Source organism: Calypte anna, chromosome 1 (assembly GCF_003957555.1).
Source record: "Calypte anna isolate BGI_N300 chromosome 1, bCalAnn1_v1.p, whole genome shotgun sequence".
Taxonomy (NCBI): domain Eukaryota; kingdom Metazoa; phylum Chordata; class Aves; order Apodiformes; family Trochilidae; genus Calypte; species Calypte anna.
This window is the reverse complement of record NC_044244.1, coordinates 109,336,900-109,357,190: the sequence shown is the minus strand read 5'-3', so window position 1 is coordinate 109,357,190 and position 20,291 is coordinate 109,336,900. Positions and strand designations below refer to the sequence as shown.

General features: G+C 42.9%; 1 protein-coding gene across 4 annotated transcripts in view; it reads right to left on the bottom strand.

Annotated features, from left to right (window-relative positions):
* The window catches only part of IGSF5 (immunoglobulin superfamily member 5), a 34,424-nt gene extending 14,578 nt beyond the window's left edge, over window positions 1-19,846 (bottom strand). Inside the window, exons 1-5 of one of the 4 annotated variants that reach the window (XM_030469236.1) lie at window positions 19,705-19,846; window positions 16,767-16,879; window positions 7,247-7,567; window positions 6,217-6,525; window positions 639-770 (exon numbers count right to left, since the gene is read on the bottom strand). In XM_030469236.1, coding sequence (XP_030325096.1) covers window positions 639-770; window positions 6,217-6,525; window positions 7,247-7,567; window positions 16,767-16,824 — 820 coding nt within the window. In that variant the 5' untranslated portion in view covers window positions 16,825-16,879; window positions 19,705-19,846. Of the gene's footprint in view, window positions 1-638; window positions 771-6,216; window positions 6,526-7,246; window positions 7,568-16,766; window positions 16,880-19,648 lie in introns of all 4 variants that reach the window. The other 3 variants (XM_008497226.2, XM_030469237.1, XM_030469239.1) reach the window with 3 other exon arrangements.
* Window positions 19,847-20,291: the final 445 nt, after the last annotated feature.

The following is a 20,291-nucleotide window of genomic DNA, read 5'->3' as shown; positions in this document are numbered from 1 at the left end:
AATGCTTCACAAAGCATCTCAGCATAGGAACTAAACGTCACCGAGAGGTAGAATTGGCTGGGTTGGAAGGGACCTCAGAGATCATCAAGTCCAACCCTTGATCCACTACCACTGCAGTTACCAGACCATGGCACTGAGTGCCACATCCAGTCTCTTTAAATATGTCCAGGGATGGAGAATCCACCACTTCCCTGGGCAGCCCATTCCAATGCCTGATCACCCTCTCGGTAAAGAAATTCTTTCTAATGTCCAACCTAAACCTCCCCCGGCACAACTTAAGACCGTGCCCTCTTGTCTTGCTGAGAGTTGCCTGGGAAAAGAGACCAACCTCCCCCTGGCTACACCCTCCTTTCAGGGAGTTGTAGAGAGTGATGAGGAGTTAATGCACTCCTGAGAAATGCGGCCCCATGTAGGTAACGTGAATGGGTGGCACTGACTCCTTTGGAGCCAGTTTTTAAGAGAAACAGCAAGGTGAAAGTAAGGAGCAGCTTACTCTGAGTCATGGTTAACACCAGGGTATCTCTGCTCACACCTCTGCTTACAGACCATTGCACGGCACCAGGGCTGACAAAACTAGGAGAATTCTGTCTCACTGGAGATCCTTTTAATGTACAGATCAATTGTGAAGCTCTACTTACCTTCCTTCTTTAGGCAGGAGCAGCGTACAACAACCACAATAATAATGATCAGAAGAATAATACCAAGAACTGAAAGCACCACTGCAAGTACAATAACCCTCGTGCTTCCACTGTCTTCACTGTACTCATTTTCTGTTAAATTAAATGGACAAACATTGTACTATCAGCCTCAAAACTTCCTTTTAAAAAAAAAATTACCGTAATGAATGCTTTTTCATTATTTAAGAAGGAGTCTCTGTTTTCCAAATGATAGAATCAGTATTTATGTGTGGTGCTCAAGAATTTATAATGTTTCCAAATGCAGATTCTTTATTCCATTTGCAACTTTTCCCCCAGCTACTTCTGAAAAACATGGGACTGCAATCTTCCAACCTAAACTTCATTTTGCAGATATGGTAGGCCTTCAAACATCCTCTAGAGACATTTGAGGCTTGGGGAAAGGTTTTAATATTCAGTTTAGATTCCTATACTGCAAATATTAAGCAACCTGCCTAGCTGCTCTGGTCAGTGAAGAGAAAATAGGTATCCTGGGTTAGAATTCATTTGGCCAAGTGTGTATGTGTCCCTTTGCATGAGCAGCTCTGATGAAGTGTCTGTTTCTTCCCACAGATCACAGCAATAGTCTTAGGTGAGTAGTGCAGGTAGAGATCTCCAGCCTGTAGGTATTATTTTCTTATGAGTCTGGCCTTGGGATTTCTTTCACTCATTTCAGCAGGTGTTTGGTTTTGGGACATACTTGGTGGGGCGTCTGTTATCCACTTAAAGAGCAGCAAAGAGCAAAATCTGTAAGAAGTTGCACAGTTTGGGAGTATGCAGCTACTGACTCCTCTTCACTGCTGACATTCTCACAACATTAACATTCCTTTGTCTTTGCTGTGATCTACAGAGTTAAATGAGGTGATTTCAAGATAATCCAGTACCTTGCTGAAACTGGTTGCTATGACCAAAGAGTTTTCCTACAGAGCTCCCATGTGCACAGAATTTTAAAAATACCCCGTGTTTCTCACAGAGTTGGATGCACAAGGAAGATGTCAGTTCTGATTGTTGCATCATCCTGCCCTGTAGTTCTGACCAAATATTTCAGAAGCATCTCTAATTTTGCTACCCTTTGAAAAGCAGCCCCAAGGTCATTTTGGCAGATGTTTTGAAACAAACTTCCAGTACAAATTAGAGGTGTGAGACCCATCCAAACTTGACAAAACCCATTCTATTACACTGGGTATATGATTGCCATTTTCTCGTTAGAGATCCTAGTTAACAACTGCCTGGCCTCATCTTTCTGACAGTCTCTGGAGAAGGTACCGCACCAATGTAGATGACTGGTAGCTGCAGGATGTTAGGTTTTTGCCTCTGGTATGTGAACCAAAGTATCTGCTGATTTTCCTACACCAGAGAATACATAAGTAAATTACTTCTATTTACAAGTTTGCCTAGCCAAACCCCTCCTTTGGGGGGCTGGAGGTTTCAAATTGCAAAAATACAGGACTAAAGCCTCTTCCAAAGTTTGAACCTCTTTTAGGAGTCTGAATTCTCCAAATCTCAGATCATTATGATTAAGAAATTCCTTCCAGTCTTTTCTAATACTAATGCCCAATCAGCATGTTTTGAATTTCTTCTGTCACAGACTGTTAGAGAAAACAAGAACTCAGTAACCTGCAAACCAGTAGTTAATTCTATAGACTGTAATCAATTGTGATTACAATTGATGATAAATATTTTGAGATATCTTAACTAGAAGTACTTCAATAAATGTCTATATTTCAGTCTATTTTGTTCCATAAAAGGTGCCACAGGGATTTTAACATGCATAAAATAAAAAAAAAAAAATAGCTATTCAACTATAGGGGAAAGCTTAACCTTAGTGTGAAGTGTGAAGCTAAAGACACCTGCATTAACCCATACCTCCAGTCTGGCTCCCACAACAGGGTATTCACACTCCCTGACACGTTCAGTTTTCATGCCAAAAAAGGATCTATAGAGCTAAAGGATGGGATGCAACACAAACACTCCTGATGGTTCAGCATTGCAGTTTCTCCCCAGTTTTGGAGGATTCAGAAAGAAATGGTAGCTGGGACCAGCAGATACGAATGCAGCAGATGACAATTCAACACCCAAGTAGAATCATAGAATCACAGAATGGTTTGGGTTGGGTGGGATCTTAAAGATCACTCAGTTCCAACCCCCCTGCCATGGGCAGGGACACCTCCCACCAGACCGGGTTGCTCCAAACCCCATACATCCTGGCCTTGAACGCTGCCAGGGAGGGGGCAGCCACAACTTCCCTGGGCAACCTGTGCCAGTGTCTCACCACTCTCATAGTAATGATTTTTTTCCTAAGATCTGATCTAAGTCTCCCTCTTCAAGTTTTAAACCATTGCCTCCTGTCCTCTTGCTACACACCTACCACATTGGTTTTGTACGTATATAAATGTTAATATATTATGCATAATATATATTTTATATTGTGTATTATAATATATATATTTTATATATAAATAGGGGTGCAAGAGAGGGGCACTAAGGCATATGGCACTAAATCCCTTTTAGGTGCGTTCTTACGTTCACACCAAGTTACATGAGGTTCTTAGTGTGGACAAAAACACTCCATTATTCTATAGGAACCATCCTCTGCTGCTATCCTGACCTCTGGTTTCTCCTGAATCTTCCCAAAAATTTACTTGGGCAAAATCAGAATAAAGGGGGATTTTCCCTGGGACATGATGGTGACCAAGGAGAAATGAGAGACTAGAAAAATACGCACTTTGTTTTTTTTTTTTTGGACACTTGCTGACTAACATAAAGCAAAGGAAGACCAGGCTCAGAGGAGATTCCCTATCTTCATCTTCTGCAGGTCAAAAGCTGCACAAAGTCAACACTGATGCCAAAGAGAGCTTGGGCCCAGCTAAGGGACTCTGCCATAGACCCCATTCCCAATAACAGCTCTGACAATGTTTCTTCTGGGATAACTCCATAGGAGTTCCCAAATCCAGTGCTCAGCCAAACACCACTGCGAGTGAGATAAATCAGGCAGAGGAGTGACTGACATAAAAATCTATCACCTTGTATGGAAGGGTCTGAGCTGAAAACTTGATTGAGGAAGGTGTATGAAGGTAGGACATTTGACCAGGGGATGGCTGATTAAAGAGGGCTCAGATTTTTGGTTGCAGTTCTTGTGAGTGGACAGATATTGTTTGTGAGGAACACGGAGGAATTCAGTTCCTCAGGCTTTTAAGTGAAGGCTGAAATTGATACTACGATAGTTTGGGGAAGGACTCCTTAGATGTTTGAAGTTATGGTCTTTCCTGACAACAGCCAGCTAAGGCTGTGTCTGTATATCTGAAAAGTCAGAAAAGCTCTGAGATTTCAGGTCTGATATACAAATTATACATCTTCCTCTGTCATAAAGGCCATACTTTTATTCTAATAATTTAACAACTTCATATTCTCATATGCTGACAAATTTGGAGTACCTGCTGCAGCACAATGATTTTTCCAAAGATAAATGAATGATAGTCCTATACAGTCACTAATTATACACTAATAGCACTTCATGGCATCTGCTTTTCTTCTCTTCTGATTTACAATGAGTAGCTATAGCAACTGAGGGGTAGAAACCTCAGTACTTCACAAATGAGTAGGCAGAGGTATTGTTTCATTTCCTCAGGATAGTTCTATTTTGCTTAGTCAGTAATTAAGAGCAATCTGACTGCAAAAAGAAGTCACATTAAGAATGGTGAAAGGACCTTTTTCAACAGCATTACAAATCAAGTACTGCTGAAAAAGGCTTACTAATAATGACTCAAAATAAAAGGCACAGTTACCCAATCTCCTCAGTTGTTTGTATGCTGAAAGCCCTATACCAAGCTCCTCATCAAGCCACAGTAAGATGTCTTTGTATGTGCCATGTTCAACCATTACAGAGGGAGAATCAATTAATCAAAAGAAGCTGTGAAAATGATTACAGAAGTTAATAATGTTCACCACATCCTGAAAAGAAACATAGATTTGGGGTGCTGCTCTATACAGAAGACAGCTGGGGATGCACAGATCCACTGCAAAAAAACCCCTTCATATAACCTATGCATAGGCCATACCACAGGACAAGGTTAATAAAAGGGATGTCACTGTAGGGTGCACTGTGTCACCATAGTTGGCAGTGCCCCTATATCAGCAACCTCAACTATCTGCCATGCAATTAGTGCTTCAAGTTTAATTTGCCTTGGAAGTCCTCTGCCTTACAGCTGAGACACTTGGCTACTCCTAACAGAGAAATTTTCTAGTATTGTCTTCCTCATCTACAAGAAACACTGCCAACTCACAGAGAGATATTTCGTCTTATTTGCTCTTTTTGAGTTATGGTTTGGAAAAGAAAAACATTTTTCATAGGATTCTGTTAGGCTATGAGACAGATTGGTAGTGACAGTCCCAATTGCTTTCTTCCATGTTCTTAGCACAGATAAGATAAAATCACCCTTTTCCTCCTAATACGGTGAATGTGTTAAACTATGGAATTTGTTTTCGTAGGATGTCAGTGAGGCCAGAGATTAGCAGCATTACCAAAAATGCTGACAACATTTATGAAAATATTTAGGGTTATCAAAGCTGTAATTATTCTTGATAGATTTGCTCAAAATCCATGCTTTGATTACAGTAACCCTGAATTTCCTTAAATAAAGGCAATAAAAGCAACCAAATGCACTGTCCAAAGAATCCCTTATATAATGCTGCAGGACAAATTTTACCTTCCATTAAAATGTGAAAGAAATCATACCAGGAAGAGGAAAGCAGGCCAAATGGCTCTTTGATCTAAGTAGACTTTGGGATAAAGCACATAACATTCAGCTTCTCTAGATGACCTGATTCTTGCTCTGTAATGGGTGAATAGACTATACAGAAAGACATTTTTATAGTAGACTCATGGTTGGTATAATGGTATAGAACTTCCTACATATAAGTGCTACTGTCTGCAATAAGATGACAGATTCAGTGCATTCCTGGGGATATCAGAACCATACTACAACATCTCCATCAAATCTGATCACAGTTCATACGGAGAACTTTGTATCTAAAGTGCTAGTACAGAATCCATTCTGAGTTGTGTGTGGAAACTAGCAGCAAAATCCAAGGGGAGGGTTCCAAGTCAGAGGTAAAACTGGCATTAAACATTGTGGAGAACAATTTCACCTGAGGGTCTGGCTTTAAGGAAATGAGGTCTAATGGATGATTTTTATTTGGCAGGCATGGCCTAATCAAAGATGTTTAACATCTAATTTCATTAAATGTTTACTTGGTCAATGAACAAAGGCCACTTTTCCTAGCAGTAGGAAATCAGTGGCAGGTGTACTGCTTCATTTGCCTTGCCTAGTCCTAAGATGGACTTTGTGGTTCATTAGACTTGAACCATCCCTCTCAATGATATGAATTTAACCCTACTCATGTAGCAGGTTGTGACTGCTTGGCACATCTCATACTACTTCATTTGTAGACAAAAGACTTTGAAAGAAAACAGAGCAGAACAAAACAAACAGTACAGTTAAGAGAAAATAATATGGGGAAAGTACAACAAACATTCACTCACCTGTAGCAGGGTTGACAAAAATAACAGTTACACTTGCATTCTGAGGGCTAGGGAGTGCTTCTATGTCAGCTAAACAAGTCAAAATCTCGGTATCCGTTGGAGTCAAAGTTAGGATGCTCAGAGCATTGTGGAGGTCATTAGATCCTTGACTGTGCTGGGTAACATACCTCGACTTATCAATGGAAGAGTCATTTGTCATCCAAGTAATGTTTGGAGCTGGAGCCCATCCTAAGGCTTCACAAACAATGTCAATTGTTTTGTTCTCTTTTACTGTTAAGGTGCTATTTGTGATGAATAAAGATCCATTAACTGTAGGAGGGAAAAGATGTTTTGTTCCTTCAGAACAGGCTGCATAACTCTCCTGCTGATACTTTTAAGTCTTATCTTGCTAATAGCTGTGCCTTGAGATATGAATTTAAAAACAATCATTATCAACACAGGTATACCACATGAATGATATAAACTACAGATATTGCAACTTCATTGACACATTGTTCAGTATGTCTAAAGCACAAGTCTTGGTTTTCAGTACCTTTCCAATAAAGAGCAGGAAATTATACTTTTCAGCCATCCTGATATATTTCCAGCTGAAGAACAACATAATGAAATGACAGTGTTTCTCTCTAAATATTATCAGGAATGATTTACGGGTAGATGAGACAGTAGAAGTTTCAAGTACAAAGATATGCATGTGACCTGTGAGGTAACCTGTGCTGTTTCAAGACAAAAGATCTTTTCTAACTGACTGCTGGTGGACCTGGTATAGCCCTCAGGCACTTTAATGCAACCCAATAAAGAATAAGAGATGTAACAGGAAAAAACAAGGGCAGCTCAAACCTTTGCTAATGGCACTCTAAATGTGACTCTGAAAACTGTTTTTACAGTAACATTAAGACCAGGAGGAGGACAGGAGGCAAAGGATGTTAAATAAGAGCATGGTCTCCTTCATAGGAATAACTTGGGCAATCCATCAGTGGATTCTTTCAAGTGCAGTATAATAAAGAAGCTTTCTATTGATGGTGATACATACCTTGAACAGAAAGAAACGCAAAACTGCTCCCACCAGGTTGCTGGGTGCTGCATTCAATTTTTCCAGAGTCACTCATCTGTGTCTGATGGATTATCAGCTCAGAGGTAAAGGCATTGCTACTGGTGTAATTCTGAGAGGTGAAGCGATCTGATGTTACAACAGGTCCTTGAGAACTGATGACAGTGAGGACAGGAATGCCATTGGACAGCCAAATGAGAATTACCCATCCTAATGACACAGTGCAATTAAAGTGGGCTTCTGAACCAGCAAGGACTGTTGCATTAGCAGGGCCTTCTATGATAGAGTAACAAAAGCCAAGGTCTGAAAGGAAGAAATAGACAGTCTGTAAATACTCATACAATACCATCCCCAGAAGCCTGACTTAATTTTTACTTCCAGCAATGTAAATCTAAAAAGCCAGGCATCCAGATTCAAGTAGTATTTATTCACTAGAATCACTGGAATATTAAACAATCAGTGATGTATCAGGAAAGGCTGTTGATTGAGCTGAGCTGATGCTCCTCCTCTGACAGCCTTCAGTACCTGAGGATTATTGTCTCATTTTCTGTAGTGCCTGCCAGAAAGCAGTTAAAAGTTGCAATTGAAACTGTAATGTTAATCCCACGGTGGTAAATGGTGGTCAAATGCTACATAGTGATAACAGATCCCCAAAGCAATCATTACAAACCCAAGAAGTACAGGTTCATATAGGTTAAAAGTTTTTAACCAGTTCAGAGTTGGAGATGTACAATTCATCTTTCATCCACCTTGGATTAAATGGTTTCCTTTAAAGAAGCATTTGACTTTTTGTCTCTCCTCCTCCCACACCAAAATCACCCAACTTCCTTTCAGTGGTTCACTAAAAAGCTGACCCTTTGCTGAAAGAAAAGACTGCCACTTTTAAACATGAGTTCTCTAGATTTTAAATAAATAAGAGTGTGCAACTGGCCCTTTTTCCATACCTCTGATTGCCACTGATTTTTTTGCCAGCCCTGATATCATAGAACCATAGAATAGAATCATAGAATTGGCTGGGTTGGAAGGGACCTCAGAGATCATCAAGTCCAACCCTTGATCCACTACCGCTGCAGTTACCAGACCATGGCACTGAGTGCCACATCCAGTCTCTTTTTAAATATCTCCTGGGACGGAGAATCCACTACTTCCCTGGGCAGCCCATTCCAATGCCTGATCACCCTCTCTGTAAAGAAATTCTTTCTAATGTCCAACCTAAACCTCCCCTGGCACAACTTGAGACCATGCCCTCTTGTCTTGCTGAGAGTTGCCTGGGAAAAGAGACCAACCCCCACTTGGCTCCAACCTCCTTTCAGGGAGTTGTAGAGAGTGATGAGGTGATGAGGTCTCCTCTGAGCCTCCTCTTTTCCAAGCTGAAATATATCCTTTCATGCCCTTTCCCCTTTTCATCTCCTTCTTCTCTTAGTTCTCATACATGTACCACACGCATCCTTCCCCACCTTGTCAGGCTTTCTGACAAACATCAGGTTTTCTTGCAGCCTGAGTTGCTGTAACTCATGAATTTTTCTCCTTTAAAAGTGGTGTAATTTTTTGGTTACTGTTCGTCAGAACTGAAAGCTCATTTCTAATGAATCCTCACTCTACTACTGTTTTCCTTTCCTCCTGCTGCCCTCAGAGGAAGGAATGTGCAGCTGCTGCCCAGGCAGAGAGTGGATCCTGTGTGCATGGGAAGGCAGAAGGACTTGCTTCTATCAAGCTGAAAGTGAAGAAAAGATGAAGGCAGATACCATTTTATCAAAGCAGCAGTTGTGACTTAAGTCCCAGAAATAGTTAGGGGAAATTGGAGCAATTTTGAAGGTGGGCAGATCTTAAAGTATTTTTTGGAGACAGAACATCATATTCCTTTGTCTTCATAAAAGACAAAATTTCAAATTATAAGAACAACCAAGATTATTCAGTTGATGTCTTAGGGAACAGGACTTGAGAGAGCAGTCTTGTGAGAAATTAGTAATCTGTTTCTCCGGGTCTTTGTTCTTTATGGATTCCTTTGGATTTTGTCCTAGTTTCCCCAGAGCAGGATATGTCCATGTGTAGTAGAGCAAAGGCAGAGGTACTACCTTTCAAGGAGGAGTGGCTGACCAAATAGCCACTGAGTAATTCAACTTGGAAGTGACATTAGGAGGTCTCCAATCCAGCCCCCCTGATAAAGCAGGATCAGTTTTGAGCTTGAACCTCCTTGTTCACAGCTTTATTCACTCAGGGACTGAAAACCTCCAAGGCTGGAGACTGCCCAGCATCTCTGGGCAACCTGCTCCACTGCCTGACAGTCCTCACAGGGAAAAAGCTTTCCCTTTTGTCCAGTCTAAACCTCTCTTGCTTCAACATATGCTTGTTGTCTTTTGTCATCTTGCCATTCCCCAGTGTTAGGCTCCTGGCTCCATTTTCTTGACAGCCTCCTTGCAGGTACTGACAGGCTGCCTGCCATTAGAGACCCCACCACTGTCTCTTCTCTCTCTTGTCTCTCTTGTCTTATAGACAGGAAGCTGAACATGAGCCAGCAGTGTGCCCAAGTAGCCAAGAAGGCCAATGGCATCCTGGCATGTATCCGGAACAGCGTGGCCAGCGGGTTCAAGGAAGTGATTCTGCCCCTGTACTCAGCCCTGGTGAGGCCACACCTCGAGTACTGTGTCCAGTTCTGGGCCCCCCAGTTCAGGAAGGATATCGAGGTCCTGGAGCGGGTCCAAAGGAGGGCAACCAGGCTGGTGAAGGGATCCAGCACAGATCCTATGAGGAGAGGTTGAGGGAGCTGGGGGTGTTCAGCCTGGAGAAGAGGAGGCTCAGAGGAGACCTCATCACTCTCTACAACTCCCTGAAAGGAGGGTGTAGCCAGAGGGGGGTTGGTCTCTTTTCCCAGGCAACTCTCAGCAAGACAAGAGGGCACGGTCTCAAGTTGTGCCAGGGGAGGTTTAGGTTGGACATTAGAAAGAATTTCTTTATGGAGAGGGTGATCAGGCATTGGAATGGGCTGCCCTGGGAAGTAGTGGATTCTCCGTCCCTGGAGATATTTAAAAAGAGACTGGATGTGGCACTCAGTGCCATGGGCTGGTAACTGCAGTGGTAGTGGATCAAGGGTTGGACTTGATGATCTCTGAGGTCCCTTCCAACCCAGCCAATTCTATGATTCTAAGGGGCTGAACAAACCCTGCTCCATCATCTGCTCCCCATAGGGCAAGTGCTCCAGCCCATTACCATTTTGGTGCCTCTCTACTGACTGCTTCTGTTTATCAGTTTCTTGGGGTGCCCCAGCTGGGACACCCTCAGAAGATAGATACTTTACTGAGACACTGCCACTCACAGCCTTGCAGGTTGCAGGGGGAGTGGAGGGGAAAGGAGAGGACAACCATTACACACTCTGCTGCCAGGGGACTGCTTGTGTCCTGCACACACCCCACTGGGCACAGGTCTTTCTCATCCTACACAGCTGCTGTCATCTCTTCACCTTCCTCTAAGCTTGGGTCTGCTCCCTTTTGACCTCTGACTTACCTGCACCTCTCTGTGACAGAGTTGCTCTTTGACGGGAGCACTGGAAGGTTTTGGTGGAAAGGGACCTCACAAAATCTGTAGCCCAACCCCCTGCTCCAGGCAGAGCTAACTTCACACTTAGGCCATTTGCAGAGGGACTTGTCAAGTGAAATTTTTGATATCTCCAAGGATGGAGGTTTCACAGGCTCTCCCAAGCAGTCCTGCCAGTGACGTCTACCTCACCAGTGGGTTTTTCATCACTCACTGGGAAGCGTTCATCCTGAGGAAGCACCCAGACTGCCAGTGCTACCCCTAATGAATGAGGCTAGAGGATGCATAATTACAGCAATTAGGTATTCCAGTCCATAGCAGTCTAATGAAAACTTCGTGTCTGTAAATTTGGCCTGAGTATAAGTGTTCAATTATTTTCCAGGAAAAAGAAAGTCTGAAATGGCCATTACTCCATTGCTAAGAGCATTCAGAACAATTAAGTGATTTTTTAAAGGTTTCATTCGATACAGGTTTTGCACATTTTAGGTGGCTTACTCATTAATGGATTAATTCTAAATTATTGAAAAAAAATTTTTTCTTTCAGTCAATAGCTACCATGATTCAGGGAGAGAATATGATTTATTGTTTCACACAAAAGAGATGTTTATATGTGTATAAATGGACCCAAAGGCCAATCCCAGTTAAAATGTTTCAACCAGAGCCTCAAGGAAAACACCCAGAGAACAGGATCTGTAACCTCATTGCTCCAATGTCAACATCATTTTCTAGTTTCCAGCTCACATTTAATCCTAGGCAGTGTATATCTAACCAGGTTTGAGCCAAAAATTGTTCTTTAATATAAATAGCTCTCCTCTTACCTCCCACTCACCACATGTATTTACAGACAAGAGCCTTTTCATTCTTTGTTTTGCAGGATTATACAAACCTACCTCTCCCATGTTCTTTGCATGATTGACCCTGACTTCTCTCATATTTACAAAAACCTTTTACAAAAATTTTCCACCTTCTTGGGTTATGCCACCTCTGCCATTCACCTCATTCTCCAAAATATATAGGTGCGTAAAAAATAAAACATTAAAAGAGAAGCAGACTTCACTTGCACTGATAGTAATGCCAGATAAGATACAGTAAGGCATATTCTGTTCAACTTAAATGGCTCATTTTTTCCAGTAGCATTTATTGAAAGCTCTATTGGTGAGCTGAAATGCTTTAAAACATGAAACATCTTATAGGTGAACTCAGCAATCACATCTATGTGCATATCTTAATATGTTGGCTTATGAGCAGTTAACCCAGTGCCTGAGCAGCTAAAAAATGCCTAAAACACATTTCCTCTCTTTTCCATTTGTCACATTCACACTGTTAGGAATTGCCCACATGTCTGTGGATGGCAACATTTGCAGACCTGTGGGTTTTCTAATGAATGTGCACTGATGAAGTACATTCTTTGAGACCATGTCACTACTCAACATTCAGCTGTCATAATTTCTATTCATAACTTATATTACCAGGGTTGAGATACTTTCCTATGTTCAAACATGTCTTTGAATTATCTCTTTTTTCTTGACTCATGTTGTATTCAGCCTTTATAATACTATTCTCTGTGCATCTATGGTGTATCTAACAGCTGAGTTAAGTTCTTCCTGACTGGATGAACTGGACATAAACAGCTACCATGATGACAGATCCAGCCATGAGCAAAATTCCTTAGAGTTAACATCAAAATGCACTTAGTTGCTCTTGAAACAAGAGCTTCAGTATTTATCCACGCTGTTCCTCTTAGATCAAAATTACCTCTGTGCATTTACAATTTATTTCTATCCCTGTGTAAACACTTTGTTTTCTTAAGGAGCCATGTGGTCTTCCATAGCTCTGAATAAATGATGTGACTTCCAGTACACTGCAAGCTGTTAAGTAGTCATTTGCTATGAGATCATGTCTCAGAGTTCCATTATAATCTCAAAATCAATCCCTAAACAAGAATAATCAGTGCTAATATTACTTTTTCTTTCATCAGATGCTCAGGGCAGTATGGGCAGGTTGGTATGAGTTATTTCTTTATTTATTTAACATAATAATTTTTATCAGTCCATAGCTATGGTAGGATCTATATCTTCAAGCAACCATATCTGCTGGAGCAAGAGGTGATCTTTCACTGACTTCTGTGAGCTAGGGAACAGGTCCACAACCCCTGTATTGGGATTCTATGGGTGGCAGGACTGAGGGAGGAGTGGGACATAGCACAAAGTTGCCTCCTTGTATATCTCAGTAAAGCTCCAGCACAACTGAAAAAAGGGCTTCACGAGCCCTCTCCACCTGCTGCCAAAATTTTGCCTCTTTATCTTTTTTATTTTATTTTTTAACCTGCAACAGCACGAGGAGGCCTGAACCAACAGTGCATTCCATTGTTCAACCCATGTACAAATACTGATAAAGTAACTCATGTAAGGACAAAAAGGACATTCATGACAGAAATGGGATCTAAACCCAGTTACCAGTGCTTTAAGCCAGTGCTGTAAATCCTTTGCTTTGCTTCTCTTACTAAGGAGAAAAATTTAGTTCTAGATTAACCTTTATATTGCTCAAAAAATACCTTGCAGATGATTGCTTTTAAACAAATAAAGGCCTCAGGCTAGACTGCCATAGCACTTTGCAGGAATTATGTGTTCAGCTCTCAGCAGCTGGCTGAACATCTGCTTTCTCACACAGAGAGATTTCTCACAGTGAGAAATCCCACCCAGGCAAATATCATCTTGGCAATTTGGAAATGTTAAGCTATCTTCACAATATGGCTTTACCACCTGATTTTTGAAGAATAAAACTGAGTTGGGACACCCTCTTTGAGGCACATCACTAAATATTTACAAAGCAGTCACCTGCGGTGAAAGTTTGCTTAAACTGATAAGAATTTATGGTATTTCAGTTGCTCAGTCCTCAACAGCATGCAGAGAATATAGTAGCTCCTATATGAGCTGTTTATTCCCTTCTCTGTCACACAAATTCACTGTCACACCACTGAGGTTTTGATGACACAAAAATTCATCTTATTCCCTGGATGACGTCTGTACTGAGGGAACCTCATTTGCCAGTTCCCCTTTGTCACCCATTTTTTTTTCTCCATTTCACTAATTCTAAATGATGACTTTTTCATGCTGTATGCTTCAGCAACAGGGACATCAAGATGAGGCCTCCTTCTTTTCCTTCCCTCTTCTCCTTTGCGACTATCTCTTTGCTCTTTTATAAGTGACATATTTGGATGCAGCATAGCAAAGGACAGGATGAACTTCTCCTTTTTTCATAGAGGTTTCTTTTTTTGCAGCTTTATTGTCTCAATTCAAAATAATCTCCCTCTCTATACCCATATCACCAATCCAGACACACTTTTATCCTTCAGTTTTTGCATTGAGTCTCTGTCTTCCTTCTTTCCTTCTCTGCTATTTCTGTTTGAATTTCTAAATTTTTTTTCTTTCCAGTCTGTTTTAAATTACTTCTTTTTTTTTTTTTTCACTTGTTCTTTAATCTCTTGCTCACTCCACCTTGTCTCTGCCTTCCCTGCCTCATCACTGGCCCACTGCTCCAGCAACAAGTTTTCAAGTAAACTGTTTTGGACTCGGTAAGATTTTTTTTTTCAGCACATCTCAAGTTTATTTCAGAAACCAACAGCCCTGCAGCTGAGCTTTTTGAAAACCAAAACAGGATAGAGCTTGCCATAGCCTGCAGAAAAGACTAGCTTCTTTGCTTATGTTAGCAAGACTTTATAAATCCTTACAGGATGTTTCTCTCAAGTAATACCAATCTACATATACTCAGCAACACATATTTCCACCCACCAGCACACAACCCTTTCCACAGCCCACGAGTGTGTTCCCATCCCTTCTCTTACTCACTATTTGACAGCTGCCCCTTGCAGCCTCCCCTGGATCTGCTGCTAGACTCTTTCTCTTCTCCTGCTCTGTCTCTTGTGTCCAGTGGTGAGGTTCCTTATGCTGGCAGCACTGCAGCAGCATCACCAACACCCCAGCAGCAGGATGGGGCCCTGCCCTGCCCCTCGGCTCCATCGCTGTCAAGGGTCACGCTGTGCTTGCTCGGGGATCTGCTCAAATCCCCTGTGCCATCTTGGCAGCCTAACCTCAGCCTTGTGACTCCTGACATCCTGAGAGCAGACATATTTCCTTCAGGAGCAGTGTTTGACCCTCTGCAATTCATTTTTTCTCTCTGCTTTGGGTTGTGATGCCGAGGCTGCACCACAGAGAGGGAACAACGCCTGCTGGCCCAGCACAGATTGCAGCTGGGGCAATGGAACATATCTACTGGAGGCATGATTGGCCAAAAGCAGAGGCAAAGGGTAATAGAAAATCCTCTAAAATGTGTAGTGCTCTGCCCTGGGTGCTTAGGAAGGAAGACACTACAAAAAACAGAACAAATAAAAATCGTTGTTATATTCCTTGTTATAACTTGTGTCCAAAACTAAAATACACAGGCGTTGCCTGAGCCAATGATGGCATCTGCCCCTATGGATCTATTCTTCTTAATAACTGTTTCTGGCTATCTTCAGTTTGTTTGTAATTTGGTATACCTCACAGTATAGCACATCAACCATGAGCTTTACTATTTAGTTACATACATACATACATTTACATATGGAGACAAAATATATATTCCTTTATTTACCTTAACCTTTCTTTCTGATAGTCTTATTCGTTGCCTCTAGTTCTTCTGTTATGAGAAACTGTAAATGAACATTACAACATTCACCTCCATATAACTCATTACCTTAATAAATCTTTACTAACTTTTCTTTTTCACTAGCAGAAAAATATTCCAGACTAACGAAGGCCTTCTCATACCTTCGATCACCTTTATCATACTTCATATATTTCTCAGAACTAATGAGTCTCTTCTGAAATGGAATGGCTAACAAAATATCTAGTATTCAAGACAGAGCTTTCTGTGGATTTATATGATGCCAGGTTTCATTGTATTTCCCTTGCTGAAGACACTAAGTGGTGAAATTTCCTCTCTTTTTCAGAAATTTACTCTCTTTCCAAGATATCTATTCTCTTCGCCCACTAGACTTCTTCAGTTAAGTGATTCTTTGCATTTGAATATTTCCTGCTCCTTTATTACTTACTCACTTAGCATCATTACATTTTCTGGCAAATCTTCCTAGTTTCATTTTGGATTTGGCTGTCCTAAGTAATTCTGCACCACCTACAAAGTCTGCCACCTCACAGTTCACTCCTCTTCACTGGGCTGCTTAAGAGCTTGTCGAATACCACACATCCCTGTGCAACTCCACTGGGAACACCACTCTGCTCAGAAAACCTTATTCTGCTCAGAAAACTCAACATTTACTCCTGCACTGCGTGTCCTTTCACCAATATTAAGCCGTGACAATACTTTCCCTCTCATCCCACTTCAGGTCCCTCTTTTCAGAGCCTGTTACAAGTCCCAGCTAGATTAAAATGAAAAAATCAGCATTGTCTCTGTTACCCAACTAGTCATTTTATATTCACATTTTCTATAAAGCTCTGCCACCACGATGCATTTAATCTGTATTCCCTTTGAAATTCAGACATGTAAAATGTAAATTAGAAGCAAGCTAGAAAAACGCTAATTTGCATATATTCCAGAAAAAAAAAAAAAAATCAGCTACTCATATTGAGTTCTCTGCAGATGTCCCCTCAAAAGCAGTCCCAAGCAGGAGGAAGATGAGCATAAGGAGAGGAAAGAATAAATGTGACATCCCTGCTCAGTGGAAGTGAGAGAGAAGACTCTCCATCTCCTCACCCCATCCACTGCTCAGTACTGCACACTGAAGCCCACTCTAAGCCATTAGATGATTCAGGCTTGAAATACAAACTTAACCATTTGAACATTTTAAATAACACCCCTCTGGGACCGACTGTTCAACCTAACATCACCATTTACAGCCACTTACATGGCTTTAAAATTAGTTCACATATTCTGTCCAAGGTGGCTCATTTCACAGGTTATGAATGTGTCCTACCTGTCAGCAAACCAGTTAAGATGAGAAGAAGTAAAATGAATTTCTGGAACCTCTCCATTGGAGCATTCTCTCCTGGTCCCTTAGGCAGAAAGCCACTGGCAGTCACGGCATACCTGAGAAGGTGAAGGACAGAACTTATCAAGAAACCTGGTAATGGGCTGCTGCTTTGTGGCCTGTGATAAAGTATGACTTTATGTGACCTGTATTACCAACAAGGGAAGAAGTTCAAATGAGGGAGGGTTTGGAAGGGGAACAGTATCTTTTCTCAAAACAACTGTTTCAAAATACGCAGAGGAGCTTTCTTCAGTCCTCCCCCTACAGACCTGGCACCTCTTGCACCCTTCTTCCCTCCTGGCTATTACAACACCACTCCTTCAGGACTGACTGTCAGGGAAGCTCCATCTGCATCATTAAAGTCAGTCATGAGCAGCTGGGAAAAAATAATGCTCTAAGCTGCCCTCAATTGTGTGTGTATTGTGGGTACATGGTCTGTACCACCAGCAATGTCCTGGTAGGCTAATGAACCCTGTGCACCAAAACTTAGTGTCATGCAGGGCAAGTGCACAGGGTGCCAGCTGTGCCTGTGGCCCCTTTTCAGAGGTGTTGATTCCCTTCCCACACCACCTCCCCTGGGAAACTGATGACTCCAGCACCAGGCAGCCTTTGGGAGAGGAAGTGGGATTAAATTCCAGTGTATCACTGTACCCCCAATATTTGTTTTTCTGTTTTTCTGCATGTTTTTTCTCCAAAACTAGGATCCTTATTCACATATTTATATGGAGAGCCTTGTACCATCATTGCTGTGGCAGTCCCACTAGGCCCTCACTGCACAGGGTCCACCTTGGTCAGGAGGACCAGCTTTTGCCACCCTCAGGTCTCCATTCCACCTGCCTTAGGACAAGCATGAGAAACACCAAATCTCCTCCCAGCTCCCCAGACTGTATACTCAGAAAGGCTACTAGTGCAAAGAGCATCCCAAGGATTATTTCTCTGAAGCTGAGAGTGTCTCTCACACCCCGAATTAAAATACCAACAGCTCTCCACTGTGGTCAGAGTTAATACACAGAGACTGGATGGAAGCATTTTCCTTACTTTTGCATTTTCTGCTTTTCCAACATTTGTGATTCACTTGTGTGATTTTATTCTCCTCCCCCTCAGAACGTGTGGGAGAGAGTTTAACTGCACTACTTGGTTTACAAACTTCTCAGCTGGGAAACTGAAGCTTGCCTTCATGAAACAGACCTGGACTGGAGCATGTGGTTTTGTGGCCAGCCCAAATTTGTTATCAGGCAAGTGTATTTCAGGAGTGTTCTTTGAGGCAGCTCTGTGCAGTGCATAAGTATTAGTATCACCACAGAGACACTCTGAGTTTCCTGTAACAAGCTTATATTTTTAACTGTTCCCTTTGTTAAAACCAAAACCACATCAAGGCACAAGACACAAAAGCTCTGGCCCAGCTGTTTTGTTGCCCTGAAGCAAGCAGTTCATTTTGCAGTTCTGTGTGAAGACCCAGCATTAATTCCTAACTGGGATTTAGTGAAAGCAGTGGTGGTGGGATGGCACAGGAGTGGGTGGCAGTGCCAGACCTGCTGCATCACTGCAACCAACAAAAACCATTTTTGCTGTCTTTCCAAACATGTCCTGCTGCAGCATCAAGATATGCCAATGCTCTGGTCACTGCTTGGTGCTTTAAGCAGAGGGTCTCACTGAGTTTACTGCGGAAGTTGCAACCTGACCAGCTGGCAGCTTGCTCTGTGCTTCCCCATTTTGTAAGATTTCAGTTTACCTTGCAAACTTAAGGGACAGCCCTGTCAACTAATTCACAGTCTAAGTTGAAGCTGTGGGCTGATTTTTTCACCTGTGTGTTGGTAGAGGGGATAGTCTGTAGACTGTAGACTGTAGTCTGAGTTTGCCTGCCACATTTTCAAAATCTATGATATTGGAAGTTTTGGGGGGATTTTTTCTTGAGTACATCCTTGCTTCCGCATTTAGTGTGTGTGGAGGAGTCCCCAGGGGGCAGTTAGGGTGTGAGTCACCACACACAGCTCAGGGCAGATTTCTCATTGCTGTCACTCAGACAGCTCCCAGCATGCATGCAAACCAATTGGTATTTTTTAAGACTTGGTACTATCTATGATACAAAGTGAAAGCATAACAAGTAAAACAAAGGAAACAAATCCAAAAGTCAGTGTCTTCTCCTTCTCCAGGAAACTGCAATCCCAGGCAGGACTTACAGGTCTGTCAAGGATCCCACCAGCCTGGGCAGCAGCCTTCTTACCTCCACTCACAAATCCATCTGCACCAATGCAAGCTGAGCTGAGCAAAGTTTTATGGATAAGAACAAACCTGCTGGAATCCCATTCCCAAATTCAGACCAAATTCAGAAAATATCTTGGGGTGAAGTAACGCAAGAAGAGAAACAAAAGGGATCTATAACATCCTGCTTTGCTTCGTTTCAAAATGGGCTTTCAAAGGAACAGGAAACACTACCTGATCACCAGATGAAACAGGATATTTTGGCCCTTGGTGATTTAACTATCTGGGCTTTGGCCTGAGCTGCTTTTTTTACCTTCTCCACAGGTGCTCAGGGTGACTTGCACTGCCAGCGCTGCCGTGTATGGCTGGCTCCCAGCCTACTCCCTCCCACCTCCACACGGCAGGCCAGGGGAGAACATCAATAATATCACCTTAAAGAGGTGGCAGCCAAATCCAGCCGAGCACAGAGCAGGGCTCAGATGCTTTGGGCACCCCGTGCAAGGGGGGGGGAGGGAAGGGGACACCCCCCACCCCAAAGCCTGAGGAGCACAGCAGGGGATGGAGGAGCGGAACACCTCTGACTCACCCCGGGGCTGAGGCAAGATCGGGGAAAAGAGTTAAATCACCTTTCAGCTGCCAGCTCCTTCTGCTGGAAAGGGAATAATGGCTCCGGAGGGGTTACCTGGATTGGTTTTGCTTCAACAGCTTTCCCTTGGATGACTCCTGGCCCAGGGGAACACCTCCCTCCGATCTCTGCCGCCCTCTCAGCCGCCGGGCCCTGGGGCAGGCGCCCGCTCAGACATTGTCCCTACGGGATGGTGAGATCAGGATCGCCTCTCACCTTCCCCACCCCCGCACCACAACCCGCCCAAGCCCGTGTGTCACCGCGTTAATATTTAACCAGCCCTACAGGAAGAAGTAAGGCACGGCCGGTGACACGCACCGTGGGAGCAAACTTCACGCCATTCCGACCAGGAGAGGCGGATGGGTGCCGGTACCTGACGCCCGAGGCGGAGGAAGGGCTGCGTGGGGCGTGACGTGGGGCACAGCCAGAGAGGTGCCCGGGTTTCTCTTTCCCGATTTATAACTGTGCAGGTGCCCTGAGCTGAGGCTGGAAGCTCATCCTGCTTGTTACAGAGCTGCAGGAAATGTGACAGAGCACAAAAATGCCTGCCCGTGGCCTCAGCACCTGGCTGTGCCCTCACCCGTGGGCTCTGTCACCCACTGCCGAGGTCCCCCAAGAGCCCCTGACAGATGTACCCCGGGGTA